Raw genomic sequence first — 24,151 nt, 5'->3', positions numbered from 1 at the left:
TGCTGCTGCCTATTGAAATCACTGGCCACTTTAAGAAATGTAACACAAGTCACTTTAATAATGTTTACATATCTTGCATTACTCATCTCATATGTATATACTGTATTCTATAATATTTTACTGTATCTTAGTCCATGCCGCTCTGTCATTGCTCATCCATATATGTATATATTCTGTGTATTGGGTATATGTTGTGAAATTGTTAGATATTACTTGTTAGATATTACTGCACTGTCGGAGCTAGAAGCACAAGCATTTCGCTACACCCGCAGTAACATCTGCTAAACACGTGTATGTGACAAATACATTTTGATTTGATTTGATTTGAACTAGCCGACTGTTCAGAACAAAACAAAATGAAGCTCAACCCAACAAAGTGCAAAGTCAGGTACACCTGTTTCAGCCACAATCCTGACCCACCTCCGCCATTATCCATCTCCGGCCACACACTTGAGGTGGTGTCTAGTGCCAAAGCGCTCGGTGTGACATTCCAATCCAACCTAAAATGGGACACACACATCTCCGACATTAACACCAAAGGAAACCGAAGGCTCTTCATGATGAACCATCTTCGCCACTTCAACCCCCCCCTGTGTCATGAGCCCTCTCACTCCACCGGGTTACCACCTTAATTGGTTTCCACTATCTTCCACTCTGCTCACCTCCCTCTCTCTACTCAGCCTAACTAGCTCCACCTGTCCCTGCTCTGCTCGGCTCTAATTACTCTGCCAGCTGCGCTGCATTACCCACTAACCTCTCCCAGTATTTAAGGCCCTGTCTTTCAGCTCTCCGGTGTCAGATCGTCTGCAAAGCTCACTCCCGGAACCTGTTTGCTCGCGCTTCTGGCTCACCCTGGTTTTGTGACCCCGGACCTGCCTGTTTTTTGGATACTCTTCTGCCTCAGGAGATCCAGACCTGCTTCTGCCATTACGACTCCTGACTACTCTTCAATCCCGGTAACTCTGACCAGCCTTCTGCCTTGCTACTACGTATTTTGGATTTCCCTTGAACTGTACTTCTGCCTGTTTTCATCCGCCCCGTTGTGTCTGTGTTTCCTCCCCCCCCAGGACTTCTGGACCACCAACCACCGGCGTCATCGGACGCATCGCTGCCACTGGGGGAGGCACAGACCCAGCACATCGGACGGGATAACCCCTGGAGCCTTCACTCACTCCCTACATCCCTTTCCCCTTAAGTTTAAATAAACTTTCTGGTGTGACGCAATTGTGGTCCTCTTGTCGTCTGTCTGAACCGTGACAGTACGATCTGACCATCATGGACTCAGCGCACACTTCCCCCGACATGGAAACCGAAGAGCCTGAGCAACCCACCGCCATGCTACGCCTGGAACACACTGAGAGAGAGCTAGGCCGCATGAGCGGCGTCATCTCCTCTCTGCTTCAGGTCGGCCACCAACAGCTTCAGCAGTTCCAGCAGCACCAGCAGCAGTCCCAGCAGCAGCAACAACAACTCGCCATGATCATTCAACTCCTCACCAACCTGACCCCAGCCAGTCTGCCCACCAGCCCTGCCCCCGAGTTACCTGCCCCGGTCATTGCAGCCGCTGCTCCGAACCCAAGATTGGAAACCCCGAGCGGTTCAACGGCGATTCTACCCAGGTCCGGCCATTCCTGACTAGCTGCCGACTTCAGTTCTCCTTGCAGCCAAGGACCTTCGCCACGGAGGGGGCTAAAGTTGGGTATGCCATCACTCACCTGACGGGCCGAGCTCGACTCTGGGGAACAGCAGAGTTCGAACGTCAAACCCCCGCATGTGCAACCTTCGACCTGTTTGCTGAGGAGATGCTGAAGGTGTTTGACCTGGATTCCCCAACCGCAGAGGCGTCTCGTGAACTGTTCAGTATTCGACAAGGCAGACGTACAGTCGCAGACCATTCCATCGACTTCCGAACCCTGGCTAGACGAAGTTCTTGGAACACACCATCGTTGGTGGACGCGTTCTTCCATAGTTTGGCTGACTATATCAAGGACGAGTTGGTCTCCCATGAACTGCCTTCCACTCTTGATGAAGCCATCGCACTGACTGTCAGGATCGACAGTAGGATACAGACCCGTCGTCGTGGGAGGGGCGCCAAGGTCCACCTACTACCGGCATTCGGAGAGATCCGACTGGGCCCCTGTCATCTACTGCCACTCACCCAGGTCAGCTTGATCAGTCTGAGCCTATGGAGATTGGGCGAGCCTCTCTCACTCCTGCAGAGCGCCAGCGACGCTTCACCTCAAACCTCTGCCTCTATTGTGGAGGTGATGGACATCGTGTGGGAACCTGCCCTTTAAAGGGCCGAAGCTCACCGGGCATAGGGGGAGTCCGGTTGAGTTCAATGACCATCCAGTCCTCCGACCGCAAACCCCTGCTGCAAGTTCACCTCCGCCTCCCTGACTCAACTCACACCCTGGCTGCTCTGGTGGATTCTGGCGCCGAAGCCAACATAATGGACATCAAGCTGGCACGCCAACTGGGACTGGAGAACCTCCGTTTGACACCTCCTATTCCTGCCCGGGCACTGGACGGACACTTACTCGGATCGGTCACTCATGTCACGGCCCCCGGTCTCGATGGGTCTGTCCGGAAACCATCAAGAAACTATCCAGTTTCACCTGCTCCCTCTCCAGGCCAACCCCTCATCCTGGGTTACCCATGGCTCCGCCGGCACAACCCTCAGCTCGACTGGGTGACCGGGGTGATCAGGGAGTGGGGAGAGGACTGCCACCGAACCTGCCTGCTTGCCGCCGCACTACCCCTCGGCCAGTACCTACTAACTCCGCTCCTGACCCCTCCAAGGACCCTGTGTCGATTCTGCCAAGTTCCTGCATCGTTGCAGCTCTGACCTGGGCTGTTGAGGAACAGGTGCTGGAGGCTCTCCGTAACCAGCCAGGTCCCAGCACTTGCCCAGCTGACCGCCTTTTTGTCCCCGAAGACCTGAGGTCCCAGGTCGTTCAGTGGGGACATGACTCCCGCCTAGCTTGTCACCCTGGCTCCACCCGCACTTACAACCTGCTCGCCCAGAGGTTCTGGTGGCCCTCTCTGAGGAAGGATGTACGGGAATTCGTCCAAGCCTGCCCCATCTGCAACCAACACAAGTCGTTCTGCCAGCCCCCAGCTGGATTGCTGCAGCCCCTGCCTGTGCCCAGGAGTCCGCTGGTCCCTGCTGCGCCTTGTCCTCCTCCTCCACGGCTCGTCGATGGTGGTCTGGTTTACACCGTCCGCCGCCTGCTTCGGTCCAGACGGAGGGGTAGGGGTCTCCAGTACCTCATTGACTGGGAGGGCTATGGACCTGAGGAAAGGACCTGGGTGCCAGCTAGTCGGATTGTGGATAGGACTCTCATCACCGCTTTCCACCAACGGCATCCTGATCAACCTGCAATCCGTAGGGGCCGCCCCAGAGGGGTCCCTAACCGTCCGGCCCGCTCGGCTTCCTGTCCTGTGCCTGATCCTGTCTCGGGACCTGTCCCATCTCCCGACCACGGCCCTCCGGCTTCCTCCGAGGTTGAGGACGTTCACTCGGGACCGTTCGGAGGAGTTCTAGCCCTCCTCCGGCTCCCCTCCTCCCGCCCGGCGTGGTGTTGCTCTTGGGACTTCTGGGGCCGTCCCTTGGGGGGTTCTGTCATGAGCCCTCTCACTCCACCGGGTTACCACCTTAATTGGTTTCCACTATCTTCCACTCTGCTCACCTCCCTCTCTCTACTCAGCCTAACTAGCTCCACCTGTCCCTGCTCTGCTCGGCTCTAATTACTCTGCCAGCTGCGCTGCATTACCCACTAACCTCTCCCAGTATTTAAGGCCCTGTCTTTCAGCTCTCCGGTGTCAGATCGTCTGCAAAGCTCACTCCCCGGAACCTGTTTGCTCGCGCTTCTGGCTCACCCTGGTTTTGTGACCCCGGACCTGCCTGTTTTTTGGATACTCTTCTGCCTCAGGAGATCCAGACCTGCTTCTGCCATTACGACTCCTGACTACTCTTCAATCCCGGTAACTCTGACCAGCCTTCTGCCTTGCTACTACGTATTTTGGATTTCCCTTGAACTGTACTTCTGCCTGTTTTCATCCGCCCCGTTGTGTCTGTGTTTCCTCCCCCCCCCCAGGACTTCTGGACCACCAACCACCGGCGTCATCGGACGCATCGCTGCCACTGGGGGGAGGCACAGACCCAGCACATCGGACGGGATAACCCCTGGAGCCTTCACTCACTCCCTACATCCCTTTCCCCTTAAGTTTAAATAAACTTTCTGGTGTGACGCAATTGTGGTCCTCTTGTCGTCTGTCTGAACCGTGACACCCTGAAGACCTTCTGACAGTCTACACCTGCTTTGTCCGTCCAGTACTCGAGTAAGCCACTCCAGTATGGCAATATATAAATATTAATGGCCAAGGTTATTCTCATTTGGTTGTCCATAACTTGGATGAAACGTGGGAACAGACCGCAGCACATACTACCATGCCATTGGGTCAGTCACCTTTTCATTTTTCATAAAAGCAAAATAATTAGGTTTCTTTCACATGAGAAAATCCAGATGTGGGATCTCACATAGGTACATGGGACTTTAGTCAGAATCCATCATAAAGAAATTAATAAGATTGTGAACCAACCTGGATTCTTCATATAGATGTGGAAAGAGTGCATAGGGTAAGAGCAATGAGGAGCCCCTCACTGAGTTGTAGAGTTAGACAGATGGGTGAAAGGTTCTCAGAGTGTTTCCAGATTGTGTCTGAAACGCACTAAGTTCCACTACAACCTGATGCAATAATATGGACCCGGATTGCAGAGAGAGAGAAACCTTGGTATTATGGTCATAGACTGACTGGGTTCTCATTTCCAGGTGAGGAGTTCTTTTCAATCTGAGAAACCAACTGCCTATGTATCTGACCAGTTCGTTTTTACTATATCTCTGCTATGCTCGCCTCTTGACAGGTCGTCATTGCAAATAAGAATCTGTTGTTAACTGACTTACCTGTATACAAAAGTTTAAAAATGAAAGTATAGGATTGAATATGAGTCAAGCCTTGAGTAACATATGCTTTTCATTAATGAAGACCAAGGGCCTCTTTATGAAGAGTATGTTAATAAAATCTTGACAGTTGTGTTGTGACACAGTTTGAATTCTAAAAGGGAAAGGGCTTTTAAGGACTGAGTGGACTTGGTCAAGGGAGTGGCTTCAGAGAGAGGAGAGTATATGAATGAGTCATGGTTAGTTTGAGTAATTGATTGATTGATTGAGTGAGGGAGGCCAATGCCAGAAAGAAGCTGTCCGGAGGCCTACTGTAGGCCAGGAGTCTTCAACTTGTGGCCTGCAGGCCAAATCTGTCCCATGAGCCGATTTATTGTGGCCTGCCAAGGATGTCATTTTTCTCTGCATGGAAATGGGCACACATGCAAGGTACAGGCTGTGCCACAACTCTTTACTGCCCACCCTCCTATTCCCTATTATAAGCTGCAGGTTCCTACTCATATAGCTGCCTGTTTTCCCCATTGCTTTTGAGATCTCTAGCTCCTTTCAAGTGATGTGATCAAATCTCTCCGCGCTTGCTTGCCTGCCTGCCTTGTCTTGCCTTGCCTGGTGGGTCTGTGTCACAGGAACACTTTGGCTAAAATAATAAGTCTGAAAACAACAAATGTGTTTGCTCAGACACATGCTGCAAAATCATTATAAGCAGCAGAATTGTCCTAAATTATAAACATGTGCATACAGAACGATCTGTTAAAGTAAACTCTGTGAAAAAAACATAGATCCTAAATCCTGACTGTTTCCAGCTGGAAAGGAGTCAGAGCCGAGTCCAACATATTTTCTGCTAAATTGGAACAGAAATGTGCCTTCAGCGCATAGGGCTGGTGTCCCCCCCCCTTCAGATTTTTTCCCTAATTTTGAGCGAAGTGTGATTTCCAGAACCGTGACAAATAAAGTAATATGCTTAAAATGTGGGTGGTTTGATATCCTTTTCCATGTACCGACTTTAACAAGCTAGAACAATGTGTAACCGTTCCGGGGTTGGTTAACATTGGGTGGACGGTCTGAGAGTTTTACAGTGTGGAATTGGCTGTTCAGCCTCTCGCTGCTACAGCGTAAGCTTTAAGGGTTACGTGGTTTGAAGAGGGATACAGCGAGCGGTCGTGTCTCCAAGTTCGATACGAGGCCAGCCTGTGGTTGTGATGGTGTCCCGCATGTCTCTCGCCCAGGGGTGGCACATCCAGACCTACCCTCTCTCTCTCTCTCTCTCTCTCTCTCTCTCTCTTTGACTGAATAACAGTAAGCTTATACCATCATTGAGGGTAAAAAAATACAATAATCGCCTCGATGCTATGAAGAAAAGTCCACATATATAGTTTTGTTGGTGAATGTTGTTCTCACCACATAAGAAGAGAGAACCTCCTAACCAGGCTGCGGCTTTGTAACTTAGAGGCCTGAGGTCTCCCTCACCATTTGCATCCAATATGAATGGATCCATACATTAATGTAGACTAGAGCTCTTTCAAAACTCTGGTTAGCTACTAGGGATATAGCTAGCCTAGTGTTATTAGATTGACATACCAGGTCCCTCTTGGAGTAGCTAAGGAGACGTATAAGGATAGAACCTCTTGTATTACGTTTGGTGCATTTGACCCTGAATCTCCTGTACTGTATCATTAGCACAAGCCTCCCAGTCAGAACAGTTTGAGTAAGAGTTTTCCCCCTCTACAGAGAAACATTAGTCATTAATCAGGCCCTGAGTGAGGTTTGATGTGTAGCAGCGTTCATTACTCACTTAGGGAAAGCCCGATGATGAGAGAGAATGGACCCTGGGCCCGGCAACCCTCCTCCTCTGCCCTCTCATGACATCCCATCTATCCCTGCCTCACACAACTTCAACAAATGGGATCAACAGTAAATGAGCCCTAGTGATGTGGGCGGGATGCTCCCTTTTACTTTTCCATCCCAGGCGGTGGATGGATCGAGGGGCGACTCAGTGTGTGATTCCTACGGGGAACAATCAAAGTTCTCACATAAAACAAACACCAAAATCTGATCTGCAATTTTCCTTTTTATGGTTTAAAAGTTGCAGAAAGTTGTAATGAGTCAGTGTGGTTGATGATGTCATGGAGAGTGGTAGGTGCGTGAGAGGCAGGAGGTGGTTGGCTCAGACCAGGCCCGGCTAGCTCCCCTGCCTGCAAGTGGGGCTTTGGCAGCTGCCGGCGATGCCCATTACGCTTGTTTCAGAGTCGTTAAACGTACCTGAGACAGACTGTGTTCCTGCTGGATCTCACCGTGGGCCTAATTGCTCCTGAGCTGCGTTCAAAACAAACCTCCCAGCAACAGCACCGCTGCCCTGCTGAATGAAACTGCTACACTCCAAACATCTTGTCATCATAACTCATATTATGGGCCAGTGTTTTGCATGAATGGAGGACCAACACTTTGTGTTCACCTGAATGAACTAGAATATCTCTCTCCAAACTGGGCAGTGCAACTGGAACTCTGTTGGAGGAACATGTTGCCTCTCAGTTTAAATTAGATTTGATTTGATTTCATAGTCTGGAGACTGAAAACATTGTTGAATGTCGTAGATATTGTTCTCATTCATAGATCAAATTGCACAGTTTGTTCTACCAGAACTGCTTGTAAAATGGAGTCTCATGGAAGCCCAGAGAGAGAGTCAAATGAAGAATGATTATTACTCAACCCAAGCAATTGATTTGTAGAAACCTTTCAGGACTTCCCAGCAACACAAAAATACAGCACATATTGGTTCAGTTGAGAAACTTAGTGTAGTAGAATTGAGGCTGTCAACACAGTGGAGGACTTCAGATATATGTAAAATTGCTTCCTGCATATCTCACACTGGCACATACAAGGAGAACCCTCAAACCCACTACCGCAAAGAGTTAGATGTCTGTGGCTGGGGGAGGGTTTCTCACATTATCTACTGTATGTGGTGCCAGAAGAAGACCAATATTAACTAGCAGCTATATGTCAGTCCCACTTCACTATACAACCGTCACACAATGATTTGTAATATGTGTCTTGTCAGCTTGGTTAGCTTGCTGTGCTAAGGTACCATTGTGGTGGTGTCTTCTCCAGTGATGTTCAAAGGGGCCCTGGTTTTTGTAAATACAATACAGAGGGATCATTAGATAACCATCAGAAGTGGGGACTGCAGAGATGTTTTGTTTTAAGTTCTATTTATTCTGTGGTTGAAACTGTAAACTATGTTGGTTGATCATGGGGAGGGAGTGGCATTTTTAATGGTGTGTTCACTGCTCACATTCTCTCTCTCCACAGTTAAAAAAACAGGGTGTGCTATGGCATTCATAATCTCATGATGACCATTTCAGCTAGGCCTATGTTCTGGTGATGAAAGATGAAATGAAAGAGAAAAGAGCTGAGCTACTACAGATGCCTTGAAAAAGTCTAGCATGTGAACATGTCAAAATATGGTTTGCATAGTTGTTTGGTTGGTTTCAAATGTATCTGCTGTTCGGAAAACTATTTATGTTCAATGTCAACTGCTGCCTATAACTTAGAGCGTTGCAAGTTCACATAACATACCATCGCTGTGTGTTTAAAAGCGCACATGGGTGCCAAATTAGGTTAAGATGCTGTAATTTTCAGAGAGCCCGAAATTCCTCCAGACCGATGCACTTTGATAGTCTCCTCTCTAGTGTGACTTGAAAACATAGCTATAGATGCTGTTTACACATCAGAGCAGCATGGCTTTCACAGTTTCGGTTGGAGGCACTGTAGCATGTGAGCTAATGGAGTAGAGGCTTCTCTTTTGATATCTATCTGATCGCTTCGCCATGGATCTATCTCCTCATTGGCCTGCTGTCTCTCTCTGCAATGCACTGAACTGGTGGTGGTGGATGCCATATTCCCCTAGAAAACCCCCAAATTGTTGATTTTCTAAACTTTTTTTATTGGAATTTTTCAAGGATATTGTTGGTTTTCTGCACAAATATTGTGAGAGGTTTGTATCTTAAACATACATTCCTTATAAATGTCCAGGTCTATGTAGGCATGAAATTGGAGAGAACTCGTTTGGACACCTTGTTGTCCTTAGAAAGCAAAACCGTTTTCCTTTTTTGAGCTTGTTTCATGTTTGGTTCACATCGATGTGTCTGATAATTGATGAATGACTGAAACCAGCTGGCAATGTTGATGTTTGAATGTGCTTGACAACGTAGGTCTAGTTGAGTTGGACAGGGCCACTCCAAACAGGCAGACGGACAGACTGACGGACAGACGGACAGACTTAATCATTGCCTCCCCTCTGACATACCTGTGGGCTGTGCTTCGAATGCACTCCAGACTTCGACCTCTTCCAAAGAAGTCTCCAAAGAACAGTTACCAAAAAAAATTCTCACTCGCCTGGTTTCCTTCCTTCTTTCCATTCATAACTGTAGGATGTGGGATCTGCATTGGATCCGAACAGTGCATGCATGGCTGTTGTTATCCTTAATCAGCATGTGTTGCAAGATTAGCAACGAGACAACATTTTTTTTCAACAGGATCAAAGAGGAATGGCATGGAGTGTGAGCCAGAGATGTGATGAAGCGATTCACTGATGACGTTCTCGCTGATTGATTGACCAGTGGGCTGAGGTGATCAGAAATAATGAACGCACAGTTAAATGGCGGCTAATAGGAGGCAGCAGGCACATTAGTTATCGACCACAAAAAAGAGGTGAGCCACAGGCGCCGCTGGTCAGATCAAATGAGTAACTAACCCGCCCAGATGACGAAAGATAGGGACACACTTTGTGATAGTAGTGCCCTGCCTTCGCCACTGTTAGAACCCAGAACCCCTTCTCTCCCAATGGGTGGGAGATGAACTCGCGAACTTCTCACAATTTCCGTCTTCATGCCAAGCCCAGTTTTCCCTTCTGTCAACGTTGTGTGTTAGCAATTATGTTTGGATGGGTTTTGGGAAAGGCGAGTACATTTGGCCAATTTACAGTGGATGTCAGGTCAATGTAAACATGCCCAGAGTGTATATTCTACATTAATGTATGGCTGCGTGAAGCGATGAGGAAGAAAAATACTCCTGTTTATTTTCTCTTTATGGAGAGATTGACAGCATGAACCCAGAAATACAGTGAGCTCCAAAAGTTTTGGGACAGTGACCATTTCTGTTGTTGTTGTCACACCCTGGCTCTGGGGACTCTATATGTTGAGCCAGGGTGTGTAGATTATATGTGTTTGAGTTCTGTGTTGTAGTTCTATTTCTATGTTGGCCAGTGTGGTTCTCAATCAGAGGCAACGAGTGTCAGCTGTGGCTGGTTGTCTCTGATTGGGAACCACATTTAAACAGGCTGTTTTCCCACAATAGTTGTGGGATCTTGTTCCGTGTTCCTTTTGGTTTGTTCCGTGTTGGTTGTGTTTAACCTAGGACGTCACGTCATCGTTTATTGTTTTGTTCGTATTATCACTAAAGATAAGAAAGTATGTTCGCTCATAACGCTGCGCCTTGGTCTACTCCGTTCAACGATCGTGACAGTTGTTTTGTCTCTGTACTCCAGCACTTTGGAATTGGAATGATACAATGACTATGCGGTTAAAGTGCAGACTGTCAGCTTTAATTTGAGGGTATTTTTCATCCATATCGGGTGAACCGTTTGGAAATTACAGCACTTTCTGTACATAGTCCCCCCATTTTAGGGGACCAAAAGTATTGGGACAAATTCACTTATATGTGTATTAAAGTCAAAAGTTTAGTATTTGGTCCCATATTCCAAGCACGCAATGATTACATCAAGCTTGTGACTCTTCAAATGTTTTGGTCGCATTTGCTGTTTGTTTTGGTTGTGTTTCAGATTATTTTGTGCCCAATAGGAATGAATGGTAAATAATATATTGGGTCATTTTGGAGTAACTTTTCTTGTAATTAAGAATAGAATATGTTTCTAAACACTTCTACATGAATGTGGATACTACCATGATTATGGATATTCCTGAATGAATCGTGAATAATGATGAGTGAGAATGTCACGAGTTACAAAGCCAGAACCCAGAAGCAGACCAGGACAAGGTAAGTTGAAACGAAGGTGAGTGTTTATTTACAAATTCAAGAGTGATGCTGAATAATCCAGGGAACAGAGCGGGCGGCGTTGATTAGTTGTTGGGAGTGCAGTGGTTGATCCCATCATGGCTCGGCAGCCGCCGACCACCAGGCAGAGGTTGGATGAAGGTTCCGGACGAGTGACTGCAGATGGAACAAAACGGAGGTAAGTAAACAACAAACCAACAAGGTGCAAAAACAACAAAACTAACGCTAGAAGCTCTAAGACTTGATACTCTGGTAAACCTACTGTTCATGGCTAACGATCCGGCAGGGAATGGATGTTAGGCCAGAGCCTAAGAAGGGTGATGATCAGGACCAGGTGTGCAGATTGCTGATGGGATGCAGGTGCGGAAATCAAGAGAGCTCCCCGGAGCGTTCCAGAACCCTCGGGAAACTGGAGATCACGAGCAGAAAAACTAGTCCACAGACAGGACCCGACTCAGACTGCCGGGATCGTTACAGTACCCCCTCCGACGAACGCCACCGGGCGGACTCCCGGAGCGCCAGGATGGAGGCGGTAGAAGTCACGGATGAGGTCAGCATCTAGGATCTGTCGCCGCGGAATCCAACTCCTCTCTTCAGGACCATACCCCTCCCAGTCCACGAGATACTGGAAACCCCGGCCCCGCCGTCTGGAATCCATGATGCGCCGCACCGTGTAGGCAGGACCGCCTCCGATCATCCGAGGAGGAGGAGGAGGAGGCGGAGGAGGCAACAGAGGACTGAGGAAAACAGGCTTGAGGCAGGAGACATGAAAGGTGGGATGGACTCTGAGCGTCCTCGGGAGTTTGAGTCGAACTGCCACCGGATTGATCACCTTCTCCACCACAAACGGACCAATGAACTTCGGTAACAACTTCCTAGATTCAGTCCGTAAAGGAAGATCCCGTGTGGCCAACCAGACCCTATCTCCGATGGTGTAGGTGGGAGCGGGGATCCGGCGACGATTCGCCTGGAGCTGATACCGGTCCGAAACTCTAAGGAGTGCCTTTCTGGCCCGATGCCAGGTCCGGTGGCAACGACGAATATGGGCCTGAACAGAAGGCACTGAGAGCTCCTTCTCCTGAGAAGGGAACAAGGGAGGTTGGTAGCCATACAGGCACTGGAAGGGAGACATCCCAGTGGCAGATGTAGGGAGAGTATTGTGGGCATACTCAACCCAAGGCAACTGAGAGACCCAGGAGGTGGGGTTGGAAGAGGCCAGGCAGCGTAGCGTGGATTCCATCTTCTGGTTGGCTCTCTCCGCCTGACCATTAGATTGGGGGTGAAAACCAGATGTGAGACTGACTGTAGCTCCAATGGCCAAACAGAAGGACTTCCAGACAGCAGAGGTAAACTGAGGGCCACGGTCGGAAACGATATCACTGGGCAACCCGTGGACCCTGAAAACCTCCCCTAACCAGGATCTCGGACGTCTCCGAGGCAGAGGGAAGCTTGGCAATTGGCACAAAGTGGGCGAACTTGCTGAATCTGTCCACGATAGTCAGAACGACCGTGTTCCCCTCAGAAGCGGGCAACCCAGTGACAAAGTCCAGGGCCAGATGCGACCATGGTCGCCGGGGAATAGGAAGGGGGTGAAGTAGTCCAGAGCTGGGCCGATTGGTACTCTTATTCTGCGCACACACTGGACAGGCAGCAACATAACCCCCGAGTATCCTCGGCCATGGCAGGCCACCAAAAACGTCTGCGAAGAAACGCCATCGTCCGAGCCACGCCAGGGTGACAAGCCATCTTGCTGGCGTGGGACCATCTGAGGACCGCAGGACGAACCGACTCAGGCACAAACAACCGACCGGGTGGACCGTTACCGGGACCGGGCTGCGTCCGAAGAGCCGCCATCACCTCCTCCTCAATCTTCCACCTAACAGCTCCCACGACGCAGTTCCGGGGGAGAATTGTCTCGGTCTTGGACCCACTCTCCTCCGTCTTGGAGAACATCCGAGACAAGGCGTCCGCCTTGCCGTTCTTAGATCCAGGTCGGAACGTCAGGGAAAAATTGAATCGTCCGAAAAACAACGACCACCTGGCCTGACGGGAGTTGAGACGTCTAGCCGATTGCACGTAAGCAAGGTTCTTGTGGTCAGTCCAGACAATAAACGGCTGCTCCGCCCCCTCCAACCAGTGGCGCCACTCCTCCAAGGCAAGTTTCACCGCGAGAAGCTCCCGGTTACCCACATCGTAATTCCTCTCCGCAGGCGAAAGGCGACGAGAGTAGTAGGCGCAGGGATGGAGTTTACTGTCCGTGGAGCATCGCTGCGACAGGATGGCGCCAACTCCCACATCAGACGCGTCCACTTCAACGACGAACTGACGGGCCGTGTCCGGTTGAGAGAGAATCGGTGCGTTGGTGAATCGCCTCTTCAAATCCAGAAACGCTCGATCCGCCTCCGGATTCCACTTGAAGCTCCTGATACTGGAAGTCAAGGCCGTTAACGGAGCGGCCACACGGCTGTAATCCCGGATGAATCTGCGGTAGAAATTCGCAAACCCCAAAAATCTCTGGAGCTGCAATCTCGTACCGGGCTGGGCCCATTCCAGAACCGCTCTAACCTTCTCCTGGTCCATCCTAATCTCTCCCCTGGAGATGATGTACCCGAGAAAGGATGTCGTGTGGGCGTGAAACTCGCACTTCTCGGCCTTCACGAACAGGCGATTCTCCAACAATCGCTGCAGAACCTGCCGGACATGCTGGACGTGGTCGGAAGGTTCCTTCGTTCTGTCACGAGTTACAAAGCCAGAACCCAGAAGCAGACCAGGACAAGGTAAGTTGAAACGAAGGTGAGTGTTTATTTACAAATTCAAGAGTGATGCTGAATAATCCAGGGAACAGAGCGGGCGGCGTTGATTAGTTGTTGGGAGTGCAGTGGTTGATCCCATCATGGCTCGGCAGCCGCCGACCACCAGGCAGAGGTTGGATGAAGGTTCCGGACGAGTGACTGCAGATGGAACAAAACGGAGGTAAGTAAACAACAAACCAACAAGGTGCAAAAACAACAAAACTAACGCTAGAAGCTCTAAGACTTGATACTCTGGTAAACCTACTGTTCATGGCTAACGATCCGGCAGGGAATGGATGTTAGGCCAGAGCCTAAGAAGGGTGATGATCAGGACCAGGTGTGCAGATTGCTGATGGGATGCAGGTGCGGAAATCAAGAGAGCTCCCCGGAGCGTTCCAGAACCCTCGGGAAACTGGAGATCACGAGCAGAAAAACTAGTCCACAGACAGGACCCGACTCAGACTGCCGGGATCGTTACAGAGAAAGTTAGAGGCATACATTTCATACCACCCCCAAAAAATGCTAACCTCCCCTGTTATTGTAATGGTGAGAGGTTAGCATGTTTGTGCTTCTGTAACTATCTAATTCATCTAGCACAGACTGGAATATGTTCCGGGATTCTTCTGATGGCATTGAGGAGTACACCACATCAGTCACTAGCTTCATCAATAAGTGCATCGATGACGTCCCCCCCACAGTGACCCTACGTACATACCCCAACCAGAAGCCAAGGATTACAGGCAACATCCACACTGAGCTAAAGGATAGAGCTGCCGCTTTCAAGGAGCGGCACTCTAACCCGGAAGCTTATAAGAAATCCTGCTATGCCCTCCGACGAACCATCAAACAGGCAAAGCGTCAATACAGGACTAAGATTGAATCGTACTACACCAGCTCCGATGCTCGTCCGATGTGGCAGGGCATGCAAACTATTACGGACTATAAAGGGAAGCACAGCTGCGAGCTGCCCAGTGACACGAGCCTACCAGATGAGCTAAATTACTTCTATGCTCGCTTCGAGGCAAGCAAGACTAAAGCATGCATGAGAGCATCAGCTGTTCCGGACGACTGTGTGATCACGCTCTCCGTAGCCGATGTGAGTAAGACCTTTAAACAGGTCAACATTCACAAGGACGCAGGGCCAGACGGATTACCAGGACGTGTACTCCGAGCATGCGCTGACCAACTGACAAGTGTCCTCACTGACATTTTCAACCTGTCCCTGAAATAAGTCTGTAATACCAACATGTTTCAAGCAGACCACCATAGTCCCTGTGCCCAGGAACACTAAGGTAAATGACTACAGACCCGTAGCACTCACGTCTGTAGACATGAAGTGCTTTGAAAGGCTGGTCATGGCTCACATCAACACAATTATCCCAGAAACACTAGACCAGGGTTCTTCAATTCCGGTCCTGGAGGGCCGAAACACCTCTGTTTTTCATCCTCTCCTTCTAATCAGGGGCTAATTCAGACCTGGGACACCAGGTGAGTGCAATTAACTACCAGGTAGAAATAAAAAACAGAAGTGTTTCGGCCCTCCAGGACCGGAATTGAAGAACCCTGCCCTAGACCCACTCTAATTTGCATACCGCCCCAACAGATCCACAGATGATGCAATCTCTATTGCACTCCACACTGCCCTTTCCCACCTGGACAAAAGGAACACCTACGTGAGAATGCTATTAATTGACTACAGCTCAGCGTTCAACACCATAGTGCCCTCAAAGCTCATCACTTAGCTAAGGACCCTGGGACTAAACACCTCCCTCTGCAACTGGATCCTGGACTTCCTGATGGGCCGCCCCCAGGTGGTAAGGGTAGGTAACAACACATCTGCCACGCTGATCCTCAACATGGGGGCCCCTCAGGGGTGCGTGCTCAGTCCCCTCCTGTATTCCCTGTTCACCCATGACTGCATGGCCAAGCACGACTCCAACACCATCATTAAGTTTGCCGACGACACAACAGTGGTAGGCCTGATCACCGACAACGATGAGACAGCCTATAGGGAGGAGGTCAGAGACCTGGCCGTGTGGTGCCAGGATAACAACATCCACGACCTCTATACCAGGCGGTGTCAGAGGAAGGCCCTAAAAATTGCCAAAGACTCCAGCCACCCTAGTCATAGACTGTTTTTTCTGCTATCGCACGGCAAGCGGTACCGGAGCGCTAAGTCTAGGTCCAAAAGGCTTCTTAACAGCTTATACCCCCAAGCCTTAAGACTCCTGAACAGCTAATCAAATGGCTACCCGGACCATTTGCATTGTCACCCCCTCTTTTTACGCTGCTGCACCTCTCTGTTTATTATCTATGCATAGTCACTTTACCTCTACCCACATGTACATATTACGTCAATTACCTCAACTAACCGGTGCCCCCGCACATTGACTCTTTACCGGTACCCCCTGTATATAGCCTCGCTACTGTTATTTTACTGCTGCTCTTTAATTATTTGATATCTTTCAATTTTTTACTTAACTTTTTATTTAATTTTTTTACTGAATTATTGGTTAAGGGCTTATAAGTAAGCATTTCACTGTAAGGTCTACAGCTGTTGTATTCGGCGCATGTGACAAATACAATTTCATTTGATTTATGATTCATTCAGGACTCCCAAAAAAATCCAGTGCTGAAGACAGAGTCAAAACAACAACAAAAATGTTCACTGTCCCAATACTTTTGGAGCTCACTGTATATTGTCCAAGAATATCATTACTTTGTAACATTGTTATCTTTGAAAATGAAATGGCATCAACTCCCCATATCATTTCTCTGTCAGAGTAGACCAAAGCAGGTTGGGGTTTGACGTCCTGAAGCGAAAGAAGAAAAAGAGGATGGTCTGTTTAGATTTGGATGTTACAATACGTGGCTGCAATGAATCCGATCTTCTCACAGTTCGGAAATATCTTGAAATGTGTTATCTGTCTGACGTATTGAGGTCTCTGTTCATTGCTGAGTGAGTAGTCGTGCAGTATGGAGATGAGCAATCACCAGGCCCCAGTGATGAATAGGCCACGGAGTACAGTGGGTGCTAATCTGGACATGATAGACGAAGTGTCGGGTTGAACTTAATCCCTGGAGACGATCACAGACACACTCTGATTAACACTAAATCTCACTCTCTGCTCTCTCTACTCTCTCTCCATCTCGTCACTCCCCAACACAGATTTTGTGTGTGTGTGCACGTGTGTAGTCTGGCATGCGGTTCTTCTCCTCTGTAAATCCTCAGTACTCTGCTTCAGTCTTCAACACCATGGGGAAGAGTGAACCCCATGTCAAGCACTAACATCTCGTTGCTGCTGCTTCTCACATGATTACAAACTGCTGTTATAGTTCCACTTAGCAATTTCTTGTTGTCTTTAAACGGGTTGGAGAAATGTAATATGCGAATTCATGGCCAATGGAGAAACATGCTCTGTTCAGTCTCCCACAGTTGACTTCTCCTCTATGATGTTTTAATAAGCACTGTGGTAGGTTGCCCAGTCGGTGGGAGCTGTTACCCTATCTCCGCCTGTGATATTTAAAACTTGGCTCCGATCGATAGCAGTGTCTCTCGTTTGCAGCTATTGTGTTTGCCCAAGGACATTTTCTTGTAAACGGAATCGCTAAGGAGTTTATATTAAGAGACGCTTATTGTGGAATGGACTGGCTGTTACTGGCTCCTTTGTCCTCCGCCGGCAACTCAATCCGGGCCCGGAGTCACTGCGGTTTGGGGCTTTCATCGGCTGTCTCAACACAGCGTCAACACAGCGTTCATGAGGGCCAGTTCTGACCAGAATTAATGCAATATTCAGATTCAAAACCAATCAGCATTCAAAGTAGCAGAGGGGAACCAAAGTTTGCATGAATGACACATTTCTGAATCAGACAAATGTCCTACAAATTAGAAAATATCTTCGATACATATCTGTTACTATTGTTTGGCTTATATTGTGTGATGGACTTTTCAACTGCTGACTTTTTCCTCAGGTTCAGTCTGTTGCCTCAAGTGTACCTTTGTCCTCAGCTCTGAGGCCATCCACAGTTCAGTCTTACCACCGTGACAGGAACATGTTGTTGTTAGGCCCAGTGAACTCAGCTGCACTATCACATGTTAGTTACAGTGGAATATACTACCAAAGACAGTTATCATTCATACTGACGGTGCCTGTATTCTCAAACTCAAGCATTTTTCCAGGGAGTTTGTCCTTGCCACTGTGCTTCTCCCTGCTTTTTGGGGTCTAAACCGAGTTACTGTAAGGTACTTTCTGACCACTGCTGATGTAAAAAGATTTTAAAAGTAAATTTGATCGACTGATTGATGAATTGCTTGATTGGATTGCTTTACATGTAGTTGAAACTAATCACACTTTCTGTTTGTACCCTCTGTCTCTCGTCTCTCTCCTGCAGCTAGCTATGGAGTGTATCCCATCTGCAAGGGCTGCTCGGTGTGCTCCAAGGACAATGGCTGCGTGAACTGCCAGCCCAAGCTCTTCCTGTTCCTGCGGAGGGAGAGGATGAGGCAGTATGGCGAGTGTCTCCACGCATGTCCGGCGGGATACTATGGCGTTCGAGCTCCGGAGATCAACACGTGCTCTCGTAAGGCCTCCCCTCCTCCTCCCTCCTTCATCCCTCCATCATCCCCCCGCTCTCTCTTTAATCTCTCCTCGCTCCTCTCTTATCACATGATTTATTGTCTTGTCCCATGCTCCTTATGCAGCCAAGAGGGAGACACACATGCTTCACATTTTGAACGGCTGATCCATTAGCACAGGTGGATGTTAGTGCCGAGACAAGTCTTTATTAAGAAGGGCCTTTCCTCCAGGGGATAACAGTATAGGATGTGGGATCTGAGGATCTGAGGCTGTAGATGTCTGATTAATCCGGCTTCTCAACCAACAGTCCCACTTGGTGAGCATTTAGAGGCTTGCTTGAGGGTGTTGTGGATGAGCTTCAGAACGAAGGCTAGGAAGGCTATTCAGACGTACTTAAATGGGTTGTTATTCAAGTTCTAGGCATACCTTGGTGCTTTGTTTTGTGGAAGATTAGTAACGCTTACTAATAGTTTGTAGACTTTGTACAAACGGAACGCTGCCATGTGCAGATTAAAGCGAGTGGAATAGGTTAAGGCACTCGCAGAGGGCTTGGTGATGTCATTCTGAGGAAAGACTATCCTGATGATGATGATGTAAGGAAAAAACAACAATCATATTAGATATTTCCATTAATCCATGTCATAAATGTATATCATTTTGTGTGGGATTAATGTGCTCATGTGTTCAACGTGTTTTCTGTATGTAGTCAGCTGTATTCAATATCAGGATTGTTTTGGTCTCATGACAACCTAAAACAGACAACACCTTTAGACACACATCTTTTGAATTATGTTTTCTATTTTAAAAACTGAAAGGGGAAAAACTAAAACCCAACAATGGCTCTCAGCAAAATAAAATAAAAATTTACAATAATTATAAAAAATCAAATTAATTAAATGTCTCCCTCTCCTCTCCTATTGGACCAGGCTGCGCCCTCATCTCATAACCTTATTTTAACATGGAGTCTGGCTTGAGAGAGGCCGGCTTTATAGGTTTAGAGAGCGCCTGAGGTGTTGGCTGAGTGTTTCATGTGAAAACTGAGAAAGAACTTGAACCCATTGGGTTCTGTTAGCCAAACTCCTGACAGACATGCTGAAATGAGGCCCCAGAGGAGCGTGTCAGGACCTCTAGGCCCAATAATCCAGACGCGCAGCAGACACCGGAGGAGAAACAATTTGTCTGCTTACTCACTCGCTCTCTCCAAACCTCCATGCAAATGTGTCCGCTGCTTTTGTCAGTCAGAAAAATAGAGCAAATTGACGACTGAAATGCCTGGTTTGTCGTAAACTGCTGGTATCAATTGGATTTTCCCCTCCCCGAGACACTCGCTTCCCCTGCACAGCACACACATGCTCATCTCTCCATTCCCCACAATAAAAGAAGAGAAGGAAGGGCCTGCAGTCATTTCACCCTATCTTCACAAGTCAGGGAAAATCGGAGGAGAAAGACATTTTGTTCTTCAGCGGATAGTAATTCTTCCCCATCCCTCCCCCCACTGTCTCTCTGTCCTGCGTGAAGTTTGATTTTAAGCGGTACCGACGTGCGGCACCAACGTGTGGCAAGTTAATCTGAGTCCTTTTCCGAACAAACTGCTCCAAGAACAAAAATCTTACCATTGTCAAGTAGCATCAAATCTCGGCGGCCAGGCCTACTTTGATGTGATCGCAATTGTAGTCGTGACTTCGTAATCCCACTTCGCATTTGACCTTCCTCCTTAAGTTGCACTCGTTATGTCATTTCCACTAAACAGTTTGGGCCTGTTGGCCATAACGGGCCGTTCTATCAGGTCGGCTCTACGAAGCTAATTGTCGGGTCACTGGGAGCGATTTGTGGGCTGACAAGGCAGCTGGGTTCTCCTCTGAGCTCAAAGACACCGGGGTTCCTCCCCGCCACCAGTGCCCCAGACCCAGAGCCAGTGCCTGCCCCTGCTCTCTAAAAGGCCTGGAAGGTGGCATTACGTCTCAGTTATCATGGTCTTTCAAAACAGCCTCTGAAATCACTTAAGGAGCAGCTGCTTATTATTACACAAGAGTTTGTCTGTGTGATCTTATCTCATTCAAGAATGTTTTGTGGACTGGGTAAAGGAAAACCAAAGCCAGACGAGAGAGAGAGAGGTTTACACACTCACTCCCAGGCCCAGCCGTGATGAGGCTGGAACCCCAGGGCTAAGTTCCTCACTCTCTTTCAGCCGCCACTTGACAGCTTGGCATTAGGAGAAGAAAGAGTGTAGCCACACACTTTAACCTGTGTGCCAATGTGCGGTAAGGCTAGGTGACTGAAGCTAACCAGGCAACTGAACCAGCCGGTGGCTGAATTTAAAAGAGAGAGGGGGAAAGTTAAAGCTTGGGAAATGTGAGGGGAGGAAGATGACAGAGCACTAGTAGGTCCCTATAAATATCAGTTAAATGTTTTGCCTGATTCCGCTTAGTTTCTTCTCAAATTCCGTTTTCTCCGTTTAGTTTTTCCAGTTTCCAGTTTTTTTTGCCAAAATTGAATGTTCAAAGTCCACAACAATGCTTTTACCACACCAGGAGACCACTTTTGAGGTCTGGGAAAAATCTAAGAAATATTGCATTTTTGGTGTAGTTATCCTTTAATGCAAGTGAGCACCAGCCAGAGACTATTGTTTGGTTAGCAGTGTAGCGCTCATGTGTAGCGCTCATGTGATTGCAGAGTTTGCAAAACAAATGGCTACTGGATTGATACAAATCATCATGATATCATTTTAACAGGTAGGCATAGGCTACATTATAGTTAACATTTTGTTTAGAAGGTTTTGGTGAAAGCCTTTCCATCTACCAGCAGATGGTTATCATTAGCATTATCGCTAATGGCTACACAAAGTGTAGACTAGACATATGCGCACTGCACACAACACACAGACAGGGGCATTCCAGTCACATTTCAGAAACTTGCAGGAAAATACGAATCACTGATGCATTTTGTTCATGGATTAACTTGGTAAAATTAATGAATTTTCTATAAGTCCAATAAATGTAGTTAATTTCCTACTAAGTTCAATAAATGTTTGAAATGTTATTTTTTTATGTCTGGCTTACGTGATTCTGTCCGCGTTTTCCGCATCTCTCTCGCTCTCTCTCTCTCTCTCTCTCTCTCTCTCTCTCTCTCTCTCTCTCTCTCTCTCTCTCTCTCTCTCTCTTTCTCTTCATCTCTCTCTCTGTTGCTCTCTGTCTCTCACATACACAAGCACACACACACACACACACATACACACAAATACACACCTTTCAGCAGCTAATGGTGAAGAGTTTGTTATGAGCCATAACTCCAGATGCAGTCATGGAGGCACTTATCAGCTCAACAGACTAGTACTGCTCTATGCTCATCTGTCTCTATGTCAACCTCTACCTCTACCAGGGAGATTTCTAAGGATAGAGATTCACATATGGTTTATATACAGCCCAGTCCTGGTAAGTGCACATATATACTGTAAGTGATGTGTACGTTAGCAAACTATGTGTAAGTTCGTTGCAGTTGCACCAGTGCTAATACAAACTAATCTGTCTACTTGCCTGGGACATCTATCTGCATGCTTTAGGTTTAGCGCAGGCTTTTATAACATTATTTCATTCCCAAGCTATGGCATAGACTGTATCAGGCATCAACTGTATTTTCATATGGGTTAAAAATATTAGGAGGAGGAGGTGAATGGTGGATAACAGTGTGCTGAGTTTAACGGGAGGGAAAGTGTTGACAGGGACAGCATGAGAGTAATACTCTGAGCAAAACTTCCTCCCAGGGGCTGTATAATGGTTTTAAACACTGCTGAGGAGGTGGGGGGAAGCGGTTTGGAGGGTGTCCTGGTGGACAAGGCTTTAAGTCTGGGATAGATTGTCCCTATATGCACCCCCTTCAACAAACACACGTCCCTTAGCCACACGCACCCGTGCATGCATGCACGCACACACATGCACACACAAACACAGCTCTCCCTCAGCCACAGCGCTCCCTCAGCCACAGCATGCTGTAATGCTCACAGAAACCCCAGCAGCGAGCGTCCCCCTGCCAGGATAGAAACCCTGTCAAGCTGAGCTCATAGATATGGCCAATATCCTGGAAATGTGGTTCAAATATCACAGCTCGTCCAGTGCCAGTATATATGCCACTCGAGACTCCCCGTGATTTTTAAAACTCAATTTCTGATTTTATTTTATTGCCTCTCTCGTACTAAAAATTGGTTACTGAATATCACTGTTGCATTTTGTTTCTGGTTTGTCCCGTTTTATGTATTTATTTAAATGCCAGTGTTTTGGATGATTGGTTACACCTTTGTAAGTTAGTTCATTTTTAAAGTGCATCATGAGAGTTTGGTGGGTTCTGAGGTGGACAGTAGCCACACGTCAGTTCTCCAGGCCAAATGAGGACCGAAGAATGAAGCACTGTAAAGGAACTAACTCATAATACCATGAGTTACGTTGGCAGCACAGGCAGAAACAGGCTACTCTGCATCTCTGTCTTCCTGTGGGTATTTCCATTGCACATTTTAACCAGAAAAATACCAGTTGCTTTTGGCCTTTGCGCCTTACCAAGGGACAGTTAATCATCACAGCTTTTACAAACCACAGTTTAGACACACTGCCAGACAACACAATGGACACAACCAACTGACAGGCGTGTCGTGTCTCCTCTCCACTGGCCCATTCTGACTGACAGGAACACCGGCACTGTCTCGCCCAGCAGCCCCTTGCCAGTGTGTTGAAGAGCATCCACGTGGAAAGAAAAGAGAATGTCAGAGGGGAGAACATGCAGCCTTGCCCTGTGCCATGAACTCCTGCCATCCATCAATCCACATGACATGGCTGGGTGGCAGCTAGCAAGCCAAGGGTTAAATGTCAGCCAAGCCTTCTGATTTAGAGAGTAGGTCAGAGCGCTATTAGGCTAGCACTAGGCTAGCTGCTTCCCTCAGACCCGCTTGGAGAGGAAGGCTGGAAAAATGGGGGTTGTTTTCCCTCGCTTCAGTGCCAGAGCTTCTTTCTGTCTGATCATGGACATGGACACTGCCGCTGCCTGCCTGTTCAACAGCAGGCCTGGTTAGCATCCTGGAAGACTTTGTGACTTTTCATTAGACTGATGATTGGCTTGACAACCTAACCCCCATACCTTACAAGAAAGGCCCTCTCTGGGCTCCCAACAGATTCTCCATCTTATGAAAAATGATTTACAGTATTTTTAACATGATTATTCATATAAATAAATCAAGTGATGGCATAAGTCCCATGTCAACCCAATCTCAGACAGAGCACCTCTGAAATTGACAATTGCTTTGAGTGTCCCTGATCAAATTAGCAGATTTTCTATCCAGACCACAGCAGAGAGAGAGGGGAGAGTCGCTGCCAGCTAGACTCGCAGGATTAGATCACGCTTTTAAAGCTCCATGATTCAACTCCAAATGCAGTTGACATGAAAACCACAAAAACAAAAAATGGAAACAGTCACATTCATACAAGTGCAACCATGACTTTCCTTTAAAATATGTTGACCCCTCTGCTCAGCCACTGTCTATACTCGGTGACTTTGAATTCCTATCTTAGCAGAAACATCTTTTTAAATTTTTACATCTTGTATTAAAGGTCCAGTGCAGTCAAAAACTAGATTTTCCTGTGTTTTACAGTGTATTTCCACATTATGTTGTTGTAATAATACTGTGAAATTGTGAAAATTATAATAATGCCCTTTTAGTGTAAAAGCTGTTTGAATAGAGCGCCTGAAATTTCAGCCTGTTTTGGTG

The 24,151-nt window shown here is 47.7% G+C and overlaps 1 protein-coding gene across 2 annotated transcripts in view; it reads left to right on the top strand.

The window, feature by feature from the left end:
* LOC121560381 (R-spondin-2-like) overlaps window positions 1–24,151 on the top strand; it is an 87,506-nt gene that overhangs the window by 26,333 nt on the left and 37,022 nt on the right. Inside the window, exon 3 of one of the 2 annotated variants that reach the window (XM_041873377.2) lies at window positions 18,218–18,406. In XM_041873377.2, the coding sequence (XP_041729311.2) occupies window positions 18,218–18,406 (189 nt within the window). The remainder of the gene's footprint in view (window positions 1–18,217; window positions 18,407–24,151) is intronic. The other variant, XM_045213797.1, reaches the window with a different exon arrangement.

This window comes from Coregonus clupeaformis, unplaced genomic scaffold, assembly GCF_020615455.1.
Source record: "Coregonus clupeaformis isolate EN_2021a unplaced genomic scaffold, ASM2061545v1 scaf0155, whole genome shotgun sequence".
In the NCBI taxonomy this organism is placed as follows: Eukaryota; Metazoa; Chordata; class Actinopteri; order Salmoniformes; family Salmonidae; genus Coregonus; species Coregonus clupeaformis.
The sequence above is the reverse complement of the archived record's forward strand: the minus strand, read 5'-3'. Positions and strand labels throughout refer to the sequence as shown.